Below are 14,238 nucleotides of genomic sequence, written 5' to 3'. Positions count from 1 at the left end.
GCATGCGAATGAAATTTCGAGTGCTGTTCAAAAATGCACTTTTTAATTCGTGTGCGAATTTTGCCGCTCGACTTTGTTCGCATTCGAAGATTCTCGCATGGTTTCGAAAATACGGCCCCAGGACCAATGTATATTACGACTGACTTCGACGGATTTAGTCGCAACCCAATATTTTTAGAATATTCAGCTACTGACTCTAAACACTCATTCAATCGAAGAACAGCTTCGTCCGCATTTGCTTTAGAAAAACTGGTATATATTTGGGTGTCATCCGCGTATCGTTGAATTATACAATTATTGACAATAGAATCCACGTCAAACGTATAAATAACAAACAGCAAGGGTCCCAAAATCGATCCCTGTGGCACGCCTTTAGTCAAAGGCCTCAAGGATGATTTCCCATCCTCAAAACGCACTGACTGAGTTCTACCTGATAAGTAGCTCTCAAAAAAACGAATGGACGAAAGAGAAAATCCCAAAGAACTCAACTTAGCGCACAGGAGCCTGTGATCTATCGTGTCAAAAGCCTTGCTGTAATCAAGCAGAACCAGTGCTGTAGTATTACCCTTATCAGCTGCTTCATATATGTCGTCTAGGACGCGCAATAAAATAGATGTTGTACTATAGCCTTTACGAAAGCCTGATTGATTAGGGCTAAGGAGAGCCTGATTGATTAGTGCTTTAGATAAGTAGTCAATTAGTTTTTCCAGGATCTTAGAGCACACACATAACAAACTTATAGGTCAAAAGTCAGAAAACGTTACTAGTTTATTATTTTTGGGCAAAGGAAGAACCACAGATCAGGGAATTGGCCATCGGACATAAGCGGACAAAAGTTACGGAACCGTGAGTGTCCGCTTATAGGAGCTTTCACTGTATATGAATTTAATCCCTTAATAACTTTTAGATTACAAAATCAAACTGATACTCACATATATTTACACAGCACGTGCGGAGCTATTTACATCTGTGGTAGCGAGTAATATGATTTTGCGAGAAAATTTAATACACTTCCAACAAGATTCAGTTAGAGGTGATTTCAGGTTAGAGAGTAGTGAAATGATAGATTTCCTGGCAGATGGATTGGTCGACCGGGAGCAATTGAATGGTCACCACGATGGTAAAAAAAAAATAATTTTTTTTTCCTAAAATTTGAGAAAATGTCCATAACTCAAAAAGTTGTGCAGATTCAATTTTTAAAATTTGTACACGTATTCTCTGGACAATTTCATTGGACACCTATTTCAGCGTTTTTCAAAATTTGTACAGAATTTTGAAAAAAAAAAATTTTTTGGAAAAAAAACAATTTTTTTCATAAAATTTGAGAAAATGTCCATAACTCAAAAAGTTGTCCAGATACAATTTTCAAAATTTGTACACGTATTCTCTGGACAATTTGGTTGGATACCTATTTCAGCGTTTTTCAAAATTTGTACAGAATTTTGAGAAAAAAAATATTTTTGGAAAAAAACAATTTTTTTTCATAAAATTTGAGAAAATGTCCATAACTCAAAAAGTTGTCCAGATACAATTATTAAAATTTGTACACGTATTCTCTGGACAATTTGGTTGGATACCTATTTCAGCGTTTTTCAAAATTTGTACAGAATTTTGAGAAAAAAAATATTTTTTGAAAAAAAAACATTTTTTTTTCATAAAATTTGAGAAAATGTCCATGACTCAAAAAGTTGTCCAGATACAATTTTGACAATTTGTACACAGATTCTCTGGACAATTTGGTTGGACACCTATTTCAGCGTTTTTCAAAATTTGTACAGAATTTTGAAAAAAAAAATTTTTTTGGAAAAAAAACAATTTTTTTCATAAAATTTGAGAAAATGTCCATAACTCAAAAAGTTGTCCAGATACAATTTTCAAAATTTGTACACGTATTCTCTGGACAATTTGGTTGAACACCTATTTCAGCGTTTTTCAAAATTTGTACAGAATTTTGAAAAAAAAAATATTTTTGGAAAAAAAACAATTTTTTTTCATAAAATTTGAGAAAATGTCCATAACTCAAAAAGTTGTCCAGATACAATTTTGACAATTTGTACACAGATTCTCTGGACAATTTGGTTAGACACCTATTTCAGCGTTTTTCAAAATTTGTACAGAATTTTGAGAAAAAAAATATTTTTGGAAAAAAAACAATTTTTTTTCATAAAATTTGAGAAAATGTCCATAACTCAAAAAGTTGTCCAGATACAATTTTCAAAATTTGTACACGTATTCTCTGGACAATTTGGTTGGACACCTATTTCAGCGTTTTTCAAAATTTGTACAAAATTTTGAGAAAAAAAATATTTTTGGAAAAAAAAACAATTTTTTTTCATAAAATTTGAGAAAATGTCCATAACTCAAAAAGTTGTCCAGATACAATTTTGAAAATTTGTACACATATTCTCTGGACAATTTGGTTGGACACCTATTTCAGCGTTTTTCAAAATTTGTACAGAATTTTGAGAAAAAAATATTTTTGGAAAAAAAACAATTTTTTTTCATAAAATTTGAGAAAATGTCCATGACTCAAAAAGTTGTCCAGATACAATTTTGACAATTTGTACACAGATTCTCTGGACAATTTGGTTGGACACCTATTTCAGCGTTTTTCAAAATTTTTACAAAATTTTGAGAAAAAAAATATTTTTGAAAAAAAAACAATTTTTCTCTCATAAAATTTGAGAAAATCTCCATAACTCAAAAAGTTGACCAGATACAATTTTGAAAATTTGTACACATATTCTCTGGACAATTTGGTTGCACACCTATTTCAGCGTTTTTCAAAATTTATACAGAATTTAGAGAAAAAAAATATTTTTGGAAAACAAAAACCATTTTTTTTCTCATAAAATTTGAAAGAAAAAGACAAAGTATGTGGTATCGTAGAAATATAGAGGCTGGTATCTTTTCAAATTGACACCCTGTAGCTGCGAGTCTTCTGCATATTGTTTTAGTGTGTAATAAAAAAGACAACAATGCATGTCTGTTACTGAAAATAAAAGGGGAGAATTGATCCTTAGCATGTATGTATATACCGCGCTTCGTTGAATAACATTACGCAATTTAATTACAAACTAGAAATCAATGGAAACCCAGAAATTTTTAAAATTAGCATTGATGCATCGAAGAAAAATCTTAATTTCGCCTTCTTTTATTTATTAGTTAACTGGCTTTGTAACAATAGGCTAAGCCTAAATACCGCTCAAAGTCAAAATTTTGTATATTCGGTAGATGGTCGACGACATCTTCTATTGATTGAGAAAGTTTGCAAAAACAGTAGGATTTATTAATTAGGTCAAAATTTGTCAGACCATGAGATGCAACCTCAGCAGGACAATCGAATGTTAATAATTCACCAATAAAGTGGAACGCAACATATAACAATTAAGTGTCCGTGTAAAATTTCAATTATTTATTATATGTATGTAGCATGTTTGCTAAATAAATATATATTATTAAGTTCTTTTAGAAAATACTCAGTCTTATGACAAAAATGATTAGAATCGACCCTTAACTACAACTTAACGTAATAATTTTTTTGATTAAATCAATAGAAACTGGATAACAGCTCCTTAAAGGTTCACTCATACTTTTCAATCGCCCCGTGTAATACCGGGTCTCCTACTCAAAAATCATCAGACCCTTATGACGAACCAGTCTCACCTATAACAGCCAACTCTTGCGTAAGTGGGTCCGTGCCCTCCTCCACCAACTTCATACTGCTCCCGTTCTCTTGGTTCGCCTCCAAATTCACTTCGCTGTTCTTCTTGCTCATCTCCCTCGAACAGTTTTGCTCCGACCGGTGCTTAAAGTACAAATTCGGCAGGTGCGTTTGCACGTTGATCCGCTCGAAGGTCCACACCAGGTTCCAATAAATGATCGGGTGTTCGTCGATGAATTTCGACTCGGATATACTAAAAAAGAAAAAAGGAGAGAGGCCGATGTAAACCCTAAAGGATTCTTTAAGTAAAATCTGTATTGTTGTGACGAGTTCATAATGAGTTATTATTTTACTAGATAAAAGCCAAGAATTTACAAGGTTCTTCACAGTAAACGGGTAATTTTAATAAAATCTTTAGTTTGTTAGGTTTATAGTTATATTCTTCTTTATTCCATTTTTTATTGCCTATAATTTATGTAAAAAAGGAATTTTTATTTCTTATAATGTAAAAACAACAATTTGTCTACAATTTTGATGTTTTATAATTAATATTAAGTTCCGTGCTTAAAAAAAATGGTTCTGGTTTTTAATTACAGCCTTGAAAAAGACATAAATAAACCTAGAAGGCCGACACCTTTTCAAAAAATGGAAGTTTCTGATTTCTTGATCCTAAACCTGCGACCTCCATCTACGTTAATCAAATAAAAAACTGAGCATTTTTTTGTACCTTAAGTCCCCTTCTAACGTTAAAATATTCTCTAGCTCCTTTCTTAGCACCAAAGGGTTCAAATAGGGCACGCTAAAGGGATCGCAGGTCTTCGTTTCCCTCCCGCTTAAAGACACGGTGAGGAGCGGCACGGTGGGTTTATTACACGCCTGGCATAAAGTGTTCAAGTTGGAGTCCTCCGCTGACCAATTCGCCATTATATCTTCGTCGTATAAGAGACTAAAAGGTATTTTATTAATAAATAAATTTAGAGGTCTAATAAGGGATATTTGGCAGTACCGATTGCAGTTGTGACACTGTGAACACGTGGTTAAAGTAATATCCAACTCGCTTTCCACTTTTGTGTCCTCCGGGGTTGGATAGAGGCTCTCTGGTAAGGGTTCGTCGTAGTCTTTCAAGTTTGCGCATGAGCCCCTGTAGCTTCCCAGTTCCGTAGAAACCTTGAGAAAATGTTAATTTCTTGGTAAAAGAGATACTAACTAAGTAGTAAAAGATAACAGAGGAGTATAGTTGATGGGTTATTTATTATACGGTTACTTGATAGTTCCTGTTCAGGTTATCTGTTTGATCAACTTAATACCCTTCATAACAGTGAGAAATAGGTGTGCAACCAAATTGTCCAGAGAATATTTGTACAAATTTTCAAAATTGTATTTAGTCAACTTTTTGAGTTATGGACATTTTCTCAAATTTTACGAGGAAAAAATGTTTTTTTTCCAAAAATATTTTTTTCGCAAAATTTTCTACAAATTTTGAAAAACGCTGAAATAGGTGTCCAACCAAATTGTCCAGAGAATATTTGTACAAATTTTCAAAATTGTATTTAGTCAACTTTTTGAGTTATGGACATTTTCTCAAATTTTATAAGAAAAAAAAATGCTTTTTTTCAAAAATATTTTTTTTTTCAAAATCTTGTACAAATTTTGAAAAACGCTGAAATAGGTGTCCAACCAAATTGTCCAGAGAATATTTGTACAAATTTTCAAAATTGTATTTAGTCAACTTTTTGAATTAAGGACATTTTCTCAAATTTTATAAGAAAAAAAATGCTTTTTTTCAAAAATATTTTTTTTTTTCAAAATCTTGTACAAATTTTGAAAAACGCTGAAATAGGTGTCCAACCAAATTGTCCAGAGAATACGTGTACAAATTTTCAAAATTGTATTTAGTAAACTTTTTGAGTTATGGACATTTTCTCAAATTTTATGAGGAAAAAAAATGTTTTTTTTCCAAAAATATTTTTTTTTTCAAAATCTCGTAAGAATTTTAAAAAACGCTAAAATACGTGTCCCACCAAATTGTCCAGAGAATATGTGTACAAATTTTCAAAATTGTATTTAGTCAACTTTTTGAGTTTTGGACATTTTCTCAAATTTTATGAGGAAAAAAATGTTTTTTTTCCAAAAATATTTTTTTTCTCAAAATCTCGTACAAATTTTGAAAAACGCTGAAATAGGTGTCCAACCAAATTGTCCAGAGAATATTTGTACAAATTTTCAAAATTGTATTTAGTCAACTTTTTGAGTTATGGACATGTTCTCAAATTTTATGAGAAAAAAAATGTTTTTTTTCCAAGAATATTTTTTTTTTCAAAATCTTGTACGAGTTTTGAAAAACGCTGATATAGGTGTCCAACCAAATTGTCCAGAGAATATTTGTACAAATTTTCAAAATTGTATTTAGTCAACTTTTTGAGTTATGGACATTTTCTCAAATTTTATGAGGAAAAAATGTTTTTTTTGCAAACATTTTTTTTTTTTTCAAAATCTTGTACAAATTTTGAAAAACGCTGAAATAGGTGTCCCACCAAATTGTCCAGAGAATATTTGTACAAATTTTCAAAATTGTATTTAGTCAACTTTTTGAGTTATGGACATTTTCTCAAATTTTATAAGAAAAAAAAAATGCTTTTTTTCAAAAATATTTTTTTTTTCAAAATCTTGTACGAATTTTGAAAAACGCTGAAATAGGTGTCCAACCAAATTGTCCAGAGAATATTTGTACAAATTTTCAAAATTGTATTTGGTCAACTTGATGAATCGTGAGAATAATTTCTCAAGTACCTTTCTGATCCGTTCTCCGTCATCGCTGCCCTGCCCGCTCACATCACCGTCGATCTCATTCAGGGCGTCCCCGGAGGCCATCCGATCACCGGAGGCCAATTTCACCGGAGTCGAATTCGCGGAGGTCGAAATCGCCTCCTTGATCTCCTCCATTTTCTTCACCATCGTATTGGCGGCGGATTTTATCGTACTGAGGGAGCCCTGGATTAGTTCGTTCGATTTTTTACCGGCCAAACTCGACGGACTAGAAGAGTAGCAAGAAGAAGAAGAAGAAGTAACAAAGTAACCGCACAATTTGGTTTAAGTAAAAAAATGACATTAGTACTCATAAAAACTTACCTTAAGTTGGTGATAGCGTTCTCAATGAACTGCTGGGGCACCTTAAGGTTTGCCTTGCGCAAAGAGAGCCTCTGTGAGGTGTAGCGGCTAAAATAAAAACAGTCTGGCTGGCATGCAAATGTGCGCAGGAGTTTCACGGGAAATTGAAGAAAAGCACACACACACACACACGCACAAGCACATGGTGTAAATAATCTAAGTTTGTATTCGATAGCATAAGCAAAGTCTATGGATTTCAACAAGTCGGGGATCAGTCGTTGTTTTCCTCGAAAAACCGGCGTTTTTGCATGCGGTCGTTAATCATGTTTATAGGATATATAGGATATCATCAATAGGATACAAGACGCTTTCGCAAACATTTACGGGGAGTAATAGAAAAGTAACATCATTTTAAGATCATTTGCGCTAATATAAATTTTGATTAATAAATACTGGAACATGTCAAATTAATTACATAACTTATATAAGATAAAATGCAGTTGATATTTCTAATACGCATCATAGGGTTTTACTTGTTAAAATTGAATGTTTTTACCAAAATCAACATATACCTTAGAAATATCAATAAAAAAGCACTTTGAATTTTACATATAGTTACAATTGTACAGGGTTGTTTTAATTTATTTAGGCTAGCTAAAAGAAAATTATTTATTGTTGATTTTAATGAGGAACCTCAAAAAAGAAAACCAATTTTGAAATTGAAAAATATCGTTTTTCTATTGTAATTTTTATTTGTGTTTCTAACTCTTCTTGTGAGAACATTTAATTAATTTATAAAAGTTTGGCTAAAACGTTTAATCCTATTTTTTTAAGCTTTGTCAAAATCATTACTTGTCGAAATATATAGACTTTGATATCGATGTGTGAAAAACAATGAAAGCTTTATCTAAATAAGTGAGAAAACCCACTAATTAAAATGGTTTTTAATTACACAGACATCCTGTGAAATTAAAGTCCTGTTCACCCTTCGAACAAGGAAAAGGTGACTCACCTAAAGCTGATTTTAAAAGTGGAACCTAAACTGGCCAAACTGGAGGCCACCGTGGACGCGGGCACCGTTTCCGAGCGGTGCAGTTTGTTTTGGGATGGTGGGCTACCTAATTATATAATTAATTAATTAAAGAAGTCTGTTTTAATTTAGTTATTGTTATTTATTACCTTCGAAGGTGGCCGATCTCTGGACGGAGTTCCTGAAAAGTACCGGTTCGTCGGTGAGGACGGGATTCGTTTCGATATTCGGGACAGAATGGTTTTGTTTGATGCGATCCGGGGTGGGTTCGGGCGGTCGGAAGGCGCCCAACGGGTCGTTTTCCGTTATTACCTCCCGCGGCGAGACCCTGAAAATGATCGGGGTTTTCTAATATTTTTTGTGGACTTCCTGTATATAGTTTGAAGATGCTGTCCGACCAAATTGTCCAAAGAATATAAACTAGTGGAAAAATTAATGGAAACTCTTAATAATACTTGTATTGGAAATGGTATTTTGTGGGTGTATTGGTCAATTGTTAAAAAAACTATTTCTTTCTTGCTAACGTTTCGTTGAATTATAATATTTAATTCATCTTTAGGATTCGAAGTCGTAATTCTCTCGCGTTAAATTAACACATTGAGCTCCGCGAGTTACATCCCTAAAATAGCTGATGTTTACATTAAATACCACTCCTTTACTATTAGATAAGGCAAGATTATAAATATAAGATAAATGCATTGAGTAGGAATTCTTTGTTTAGCTCAACTTACTTTCTGTATTTTGTTAAAACCCCAATTTTCATTTTCTTTAATTTTGTTTCATGTACGAATCCTCCCTAAATAAATTTGTTACTCATACGAGGTATTTTAAATAAAAGTTTGTTTTCTTAAAACTTTGTTTCCCTCGGCCCATACGTAACTGGCGCAGTCGTTCGGATTTTTGAGACGTTCTTATCGACGCGGAATACGTAAAAGAACGGTTTCTTTCAAGAATTTACTCAAAAAAGTGCTACAACGGTTAGGTGAAGACCAGAAGCCAGATAGTGTCGATCTAAGACAGCCTTTGGACTATTTTTGGAAGACGAAAAGTAAGAAAGTACCGATCTAAGGTGGCTTTTCGTTCAACCAATCACTAGGAGAACAAGATAGATAGAGAGTACCGATCTAAGGTATCTATCCAGTAATCCAGAATCGTTGGACGCGTTGTTGTTGGACCCGTGAGACAGAAAAAAAAAGAGAATCGGAAGAAGAAAAAAAGCAGCTACAGACAAGAAAAAGAGTTGGACTAGACAGAGAAGTCATCAAATCCCAATGAAGATATTAATTCTTACCTTATTATGGTGCTTCGCCTTTGGAGCATCCCCAAAATACCACAACTTAAATAACAACCCTGGAATTTTACCTTACAAAATAGGAAACGCACAAAAGGTAATAAATCACTGGACTTTTATACAAATATTTGACTTGACAAACTTAATTCACGAATATGATAACATTTGTAATAAATATAATGAACTCAAAAATAATCTTAATATTTATCCTAAATATAAAAATGAATTTTTCAACTCATTTATAATAACAGACAATTTACAACGGAAAATTGAAGAACAAATTAATCAAATAATTCCTACTAAAAAACGTGAAAAACGAGGCTTAATAAATGGATTAGGTAGTATAATAAAAAGTATTACAGGTAATTTGGATAACGAAGATGCCGAAAGAATAGATAAAAATATAAAAATTCTAAGACAAAACCAAAATAACCTAAAACATTCCTTAAATCAACAAATGACAATCCTTAGTAAATCCGTTAACACTTTCCAAGAATCTATAAAAAATATATCTCATAATCAAGAAACATTAAAGAATCACATTAATCAAATTTTAGAAACTATGAATCATTTTGAACTAGAGAATGCCTTTATTTCCGACATTACTCGAATACACGCAACTTTTTCCCAAATAAATACACTTTTTCAAAATATATATAATATTTTTGATAAAATTGAAGTAGCCATAAGTTTTGCAAAATTAAACGTATTTCATAATGCAATTGTCAACATAAAAGATTTCCTAATTGAACTACAATTAATAAAAAAGAATCTAGGTCCTGAAAAACTACCCTTTGAACCCTCAGTAGAAACTATTTTGTTAATAGAAAATACTTTAAATATTAGAAGTTACGTTAAAGAATCAGAAATCATCTTTATTATAGAAATACCTCTGGTAGAGAAATACAATTATAATTTGTATCATTTATTTCCACTACCTACAAAAAATAAAAATAATCATTTTCAAATAATTGTTCCCAATTTTGAATATTTATTGCTAAATAAAAAACATTTTGGATATTCTAACCAACCCTGTAAAAAAATTGCAGAAAATGAATATTTATGTAATCATATTCATTCTGAATCATTCTATGAAAATATACCCTGTGAGGTACAGTTACTTAAATATAATTCTAATAGTTCAAATTGTAAACCAATATCTATAGATATAGAAGATACACAAATCCAAAATATTAACGATAATACGTGGATTATTATAACAACTACCGATATTGTAGGAATAGAATCTTGCGAAAACTCGCAAAATAACATAATGTTTAATGGTACTTATCTTATAGAATTAAGTTCACCATGTATGTTAAAACTAAATGATATAATTATTAAGGCTTATAAAAATACTTAACATACTTTTAAGAAAATACCATTACCTAATGTATCGTTTAATTTTACAAGAAACACTTTATATAAAAAAGTAAAACTGCTCAATCTTAATAATATTAATTTTAATAAATTTGATCAATTACAGAATGATATTAATTTACAAAAAAGTGAAAATAATAAATTACTTAAAAATCCTATTTATTATAATAGAACAAGTATTTGGACAGTTTTACTATATGTTGTAATAATGTTATTAATTATAGCATTTTTATGGAAGTCTCTATGGCCCTTTTTCCAATTAAAACTTAAAAATAGCGAACCTTCAAAAGAAGATAATATAATTGTTTAAATTTTGGTCATGGAAACTTTAATAAAAACTTTAATAAAGTTTACATTCCTTTCTAAGGGTGGAGGAGTTACATCCCTAAAATAGCTGATGTTTACATTAAATACCACTCCTTTACTATTAGATAAGGCAAGATTATAAATATAAGATAAATGCATTGAGTAGGAATTATTTGTTTAGCTCAACTTACTTTCTGTATTTTGTTAAAACCCCAATTTTCATTTTCTTTAATTTTGTTTCATGTACGAATCCTCCCTAAATAAATTTGTTACTCATACGAGGTATTTTAAATAAAAGTTTGTTTTTTTAAAACTTTGTTTCCCTCGGCCCATACGTAACTCGCGTGCCCACCGGTGGGTATTTGGATTTTACCTCCAGGAACCAAATTTTTTGTTAATAGTTATTTTTTTGCAGTTTATGTCGTTTGTGGATCAATACTCTGTCGACTTTTGGCTGTTTTTGTAATTTTTTTGCGGTGACCCACAAAGGGTGGGCACGTGGTCCCAGAATGCTATTTTACATTTTGGGACCGAATGCCCACCCGTGGACACTAGCTTTAATGTATTTATTTGTTTCAGAGTTAAGCAAATATGGCTAAGAAATATCTATCGGATCAGGAGTTGGCAAAAGAGCTGCAGTATCTGTCCGACGACGAGTCAAGAGATATAATAGAAGACGAAATTAACGGATTTTCAGATGATTCGCTCGTAGATAAAGATTTTATTCCTGTTGAAAGTGATCTATCATCAACACCACCGAAATAAAGAAGGCCGAGGTGCTCTGACGTCACAAAAGTAATACGTCACGCAAAGAAGGCGAAGAAATTCGCTACCGCCTTCCCCCTTCAAATCTTATAATGGACCGACCCATTTCTTGTTCCTTTGCCCGAGCCTCGGTGCCAAATCAACCGCAATATCATTGAAAATATATTTGGGGTAATACTTATTGACCGCGACATCTGTGGTTATTATACCCACATTGTGGCAACAATGCTGCCTCTTTTACACTTTACACATTATCCCGTTAGAAGAAGGGTGTTTGTTGTTGACAACTTGTAGTATTTCTACAGGTGAATATAACAGGTGTTTCGGTGTTATTGTGTTATTATATAAATTAAATATTATATAATCCGACTGCCGTTCGCAATTATGCCTAATAAGTGCTGTGTACCGGGTTGCAAAGGCAATTACGATGCCGAACATACTCAACACATGTTTCAATTTCCGAAGGATGATGAACTGTGTAAAAAGTGGCTAAGAATGATTCCTAGAGACAATTTTAAACCTACCCAGTATAGTAGGGTTTGTGACGCACATTTTGCCAAGGAAAATATAATTTGGGTGACAACATATTTTGATGAAAAGACAGGCAAGACTTTACCAATTCCATTGAAATATCCCAAACTTCAACAAGGTACAATCCCTGTAAAGTTCCCTAATTGTCCCTCATATATTTCAAAGTCTATACCAGTTATTAGGAAAAGTAGAGATGAAAAGAAAATTGAAATTGAACAACAAAATTTGTGTCTAGCAATTCAAAACAGTATTGATGAATTTTCAGCCTATTAAAAAACTATAACTTATTAAAATTTCCAAGAATTTTTACCTATTTTTAATGCAATGGTACTGCCTAATGATTGGCTAAAATCTGTTAATAATCAAAATGATATTATATTGTATAAATTAAAATACTGAATTGAATACTGAATGAAATATTGTATAAATTATAAAACTGCTCTTCATCACACTATTTATGGCATGTTAGAGATAATAACATATTGTTTCGAAGAATTAAATATAAAATAATGAATAATATAATGAAAAATAAAATAATGAAATATGTTTTATTAGGAAAATTTCAGACTGATCCACTTGAAAATAGATTTGGAAAATACACGCAAATGGCAGGAGGCCAATATAATATCTCTATTCGTCAACTATATGAAAGTGAAAAAAAACTCAGAATTCAAGCATTAATGTCTTTAAAATCCACTTGTTTTGGGTCTCTTAAAATAGATGCATTTTATGACAATGATGAAGGAAATGATACCGATAATACGACTTGTGTAAGTGACAACCAATCAGGTTGGTTTAGTCCTACTATATCTATAACCGAACATGATATCGAGAATGTCAAAGAAGAAATACCAGTAATTGCCTATTTAGGAGGGTATTGTTGCTATATTCTTTTAAAAAAAACTAAATGTGACATATGTAAAGAAAATTTAACTTTAAAAGATGACCTTCAAATTGATGATAATCATACTCTTATTAAAAATTTGACAAGAGGGTGTCTTAAATTTCCTAAAGATTATATAAGTAACATTGTTTTATATGAATATATTATTTTTAATCAAATTTTACAAAACTCTGAAGATGACTTCCTAGCGATTCATAATAAAAAAAAGTTTTTAGCAATGACCACATTGGAATATCTTAAGAACAATAATTTTCTAGACAGCTTTCCAAAATGTCATATTCATAGTAGTGAAACTAATGTAAAAATTATTATTAATTCTGTTACCAATACTCTTTTAAAAAATTACTGTGGCAAAAAAAATTATCGACTTGGGAAAGGCAGTAAAAGGAAATTAGATACACAAACTTCTTAAATTTGCTTAAATAACACCCCCGCCAATTTATGACATGAATTTTTGAAGTTTAATTTCTTTTGTCAAATCTGTTTAAAAAAAAATACAAAAATACCAAAAAATAAAAAAAAGATGAAATATGAACATACTAGTTAAGATAGGTGATACCTACAATTAATTAGTAATACTAAGTATAATTTTTGATATTAGTATGAGCCCCAAATACTATATACAACCCTCGATACAAATAATTTTTTTTAAATTTCAACCCTCATTTCAATTCTTATTTTTGCAATTACCCTTATTGAAATGAAGGTTAAGATAATTCATTTTTAATAATTAGTTTGTTTACATACCTCATGAATTGTTTTTTTTATTTTATCAAAGCCAAATATTTTTTTGTCAAAGAATAAAAACCATCCCTTATTTTCTACCCCTTTTTCAGAACCGATATTACTCAAAAGATATCCTAACTATAATATATTATACTTACTAATATATATACTTATAATAGTTTATAGGAATGCAACATGTGTACCAAATTTCAAATTAATATCTTAACTTCTTCGAAAGTTATCGAGGCAATACACCGGTTATGAGGTTATTCCAGAAACAGATAAAGACACAATTATTTGCCTAAATTAGGTTTTTACAAGTCTTAACACCCATACTCGTTAAAAAACATTCTACTTTAAATATAACGGCCGATATTATCCTAAATACACGTCCTTATCGCTACCGAGATTCATAAACGTGTGCAAAGCATTTGCCTTCTTGTGATGACGTCACAGCGAAGCCCCGCGACCTTCTTTATTTCGGTGGTGTTGCTATCATCCGATAACGATTCATCCGGTAATAATTCTGCCAT

At 31.4% G+C, this 14,238-nt stretch overlaps 1 protein-coding gene across 3 annotated transcripts in view; it reads right to left on the bottom strand.

Moving 5' to 3' along the window:
* The window catches only part of LOC126740955 (DENN domain-containing protein Crag), a 43,631-nt gene that overhangs the window by 12,157 nt on the left and 17,236 nt on the right, over window positions 1-14,238 (bottom strand). For 2 of the 3 annotated variants that reach the window (XM_050447156.1, XM_050447157.1), the window contains exons 18-24: window positions 7,952-8,130; window positions 7,785-7,890; window positions 6,794-6,880; window positions 6,455-6,698; window positions 4,671-4,831; window positions 4,392-4,610; window positions 3,667-3,917 (exon numbers count right to left, since the gene is read on the bottom strand). In XM_050447156.1, the coding sequence (XP_050303113.1) occupies window positions 3,667-3,917; window positions 4,392-4,610; window positions 4,671-4,831; window positions 6,455-6,698; window positions 6,794-6,880; window positions 7,785-7,890; window positions 7,952-8,130 (1,247 nt within the window). The remainder of the gene's footprint in view (window positions 1-3,666; window positions 3,918-4,391; window positions 4,611-4,670; window positions 4,832-6,454; window positions 6,699-6,793; window positions 6,881-7,784; window positions 7,891-7,951; window positions 8,131-14,238) is intronic. The other variant, XM_050447158.1, reaches the window with a different exon arrangement.

This window comes from Anthonomus grandis, chromosome 10, assembly GCF_022605725.1.
Source record: "Anthonomus grandis grandis chromosome 10, icAntGran1.3, whole genome shotgun sequence".
In the NCBI taxonomy this organism is placed as follows: Eukaryota; Metazoa; Arthropoda; class Insecta; order Coleoptera; family Curculionidae; genus Anthonomus; species Anthonomus grandis.
Note: the sequence above shows the minus strand (reverse complement) of the source record. Positions and strands in the feature narration are given on the sequence as shown.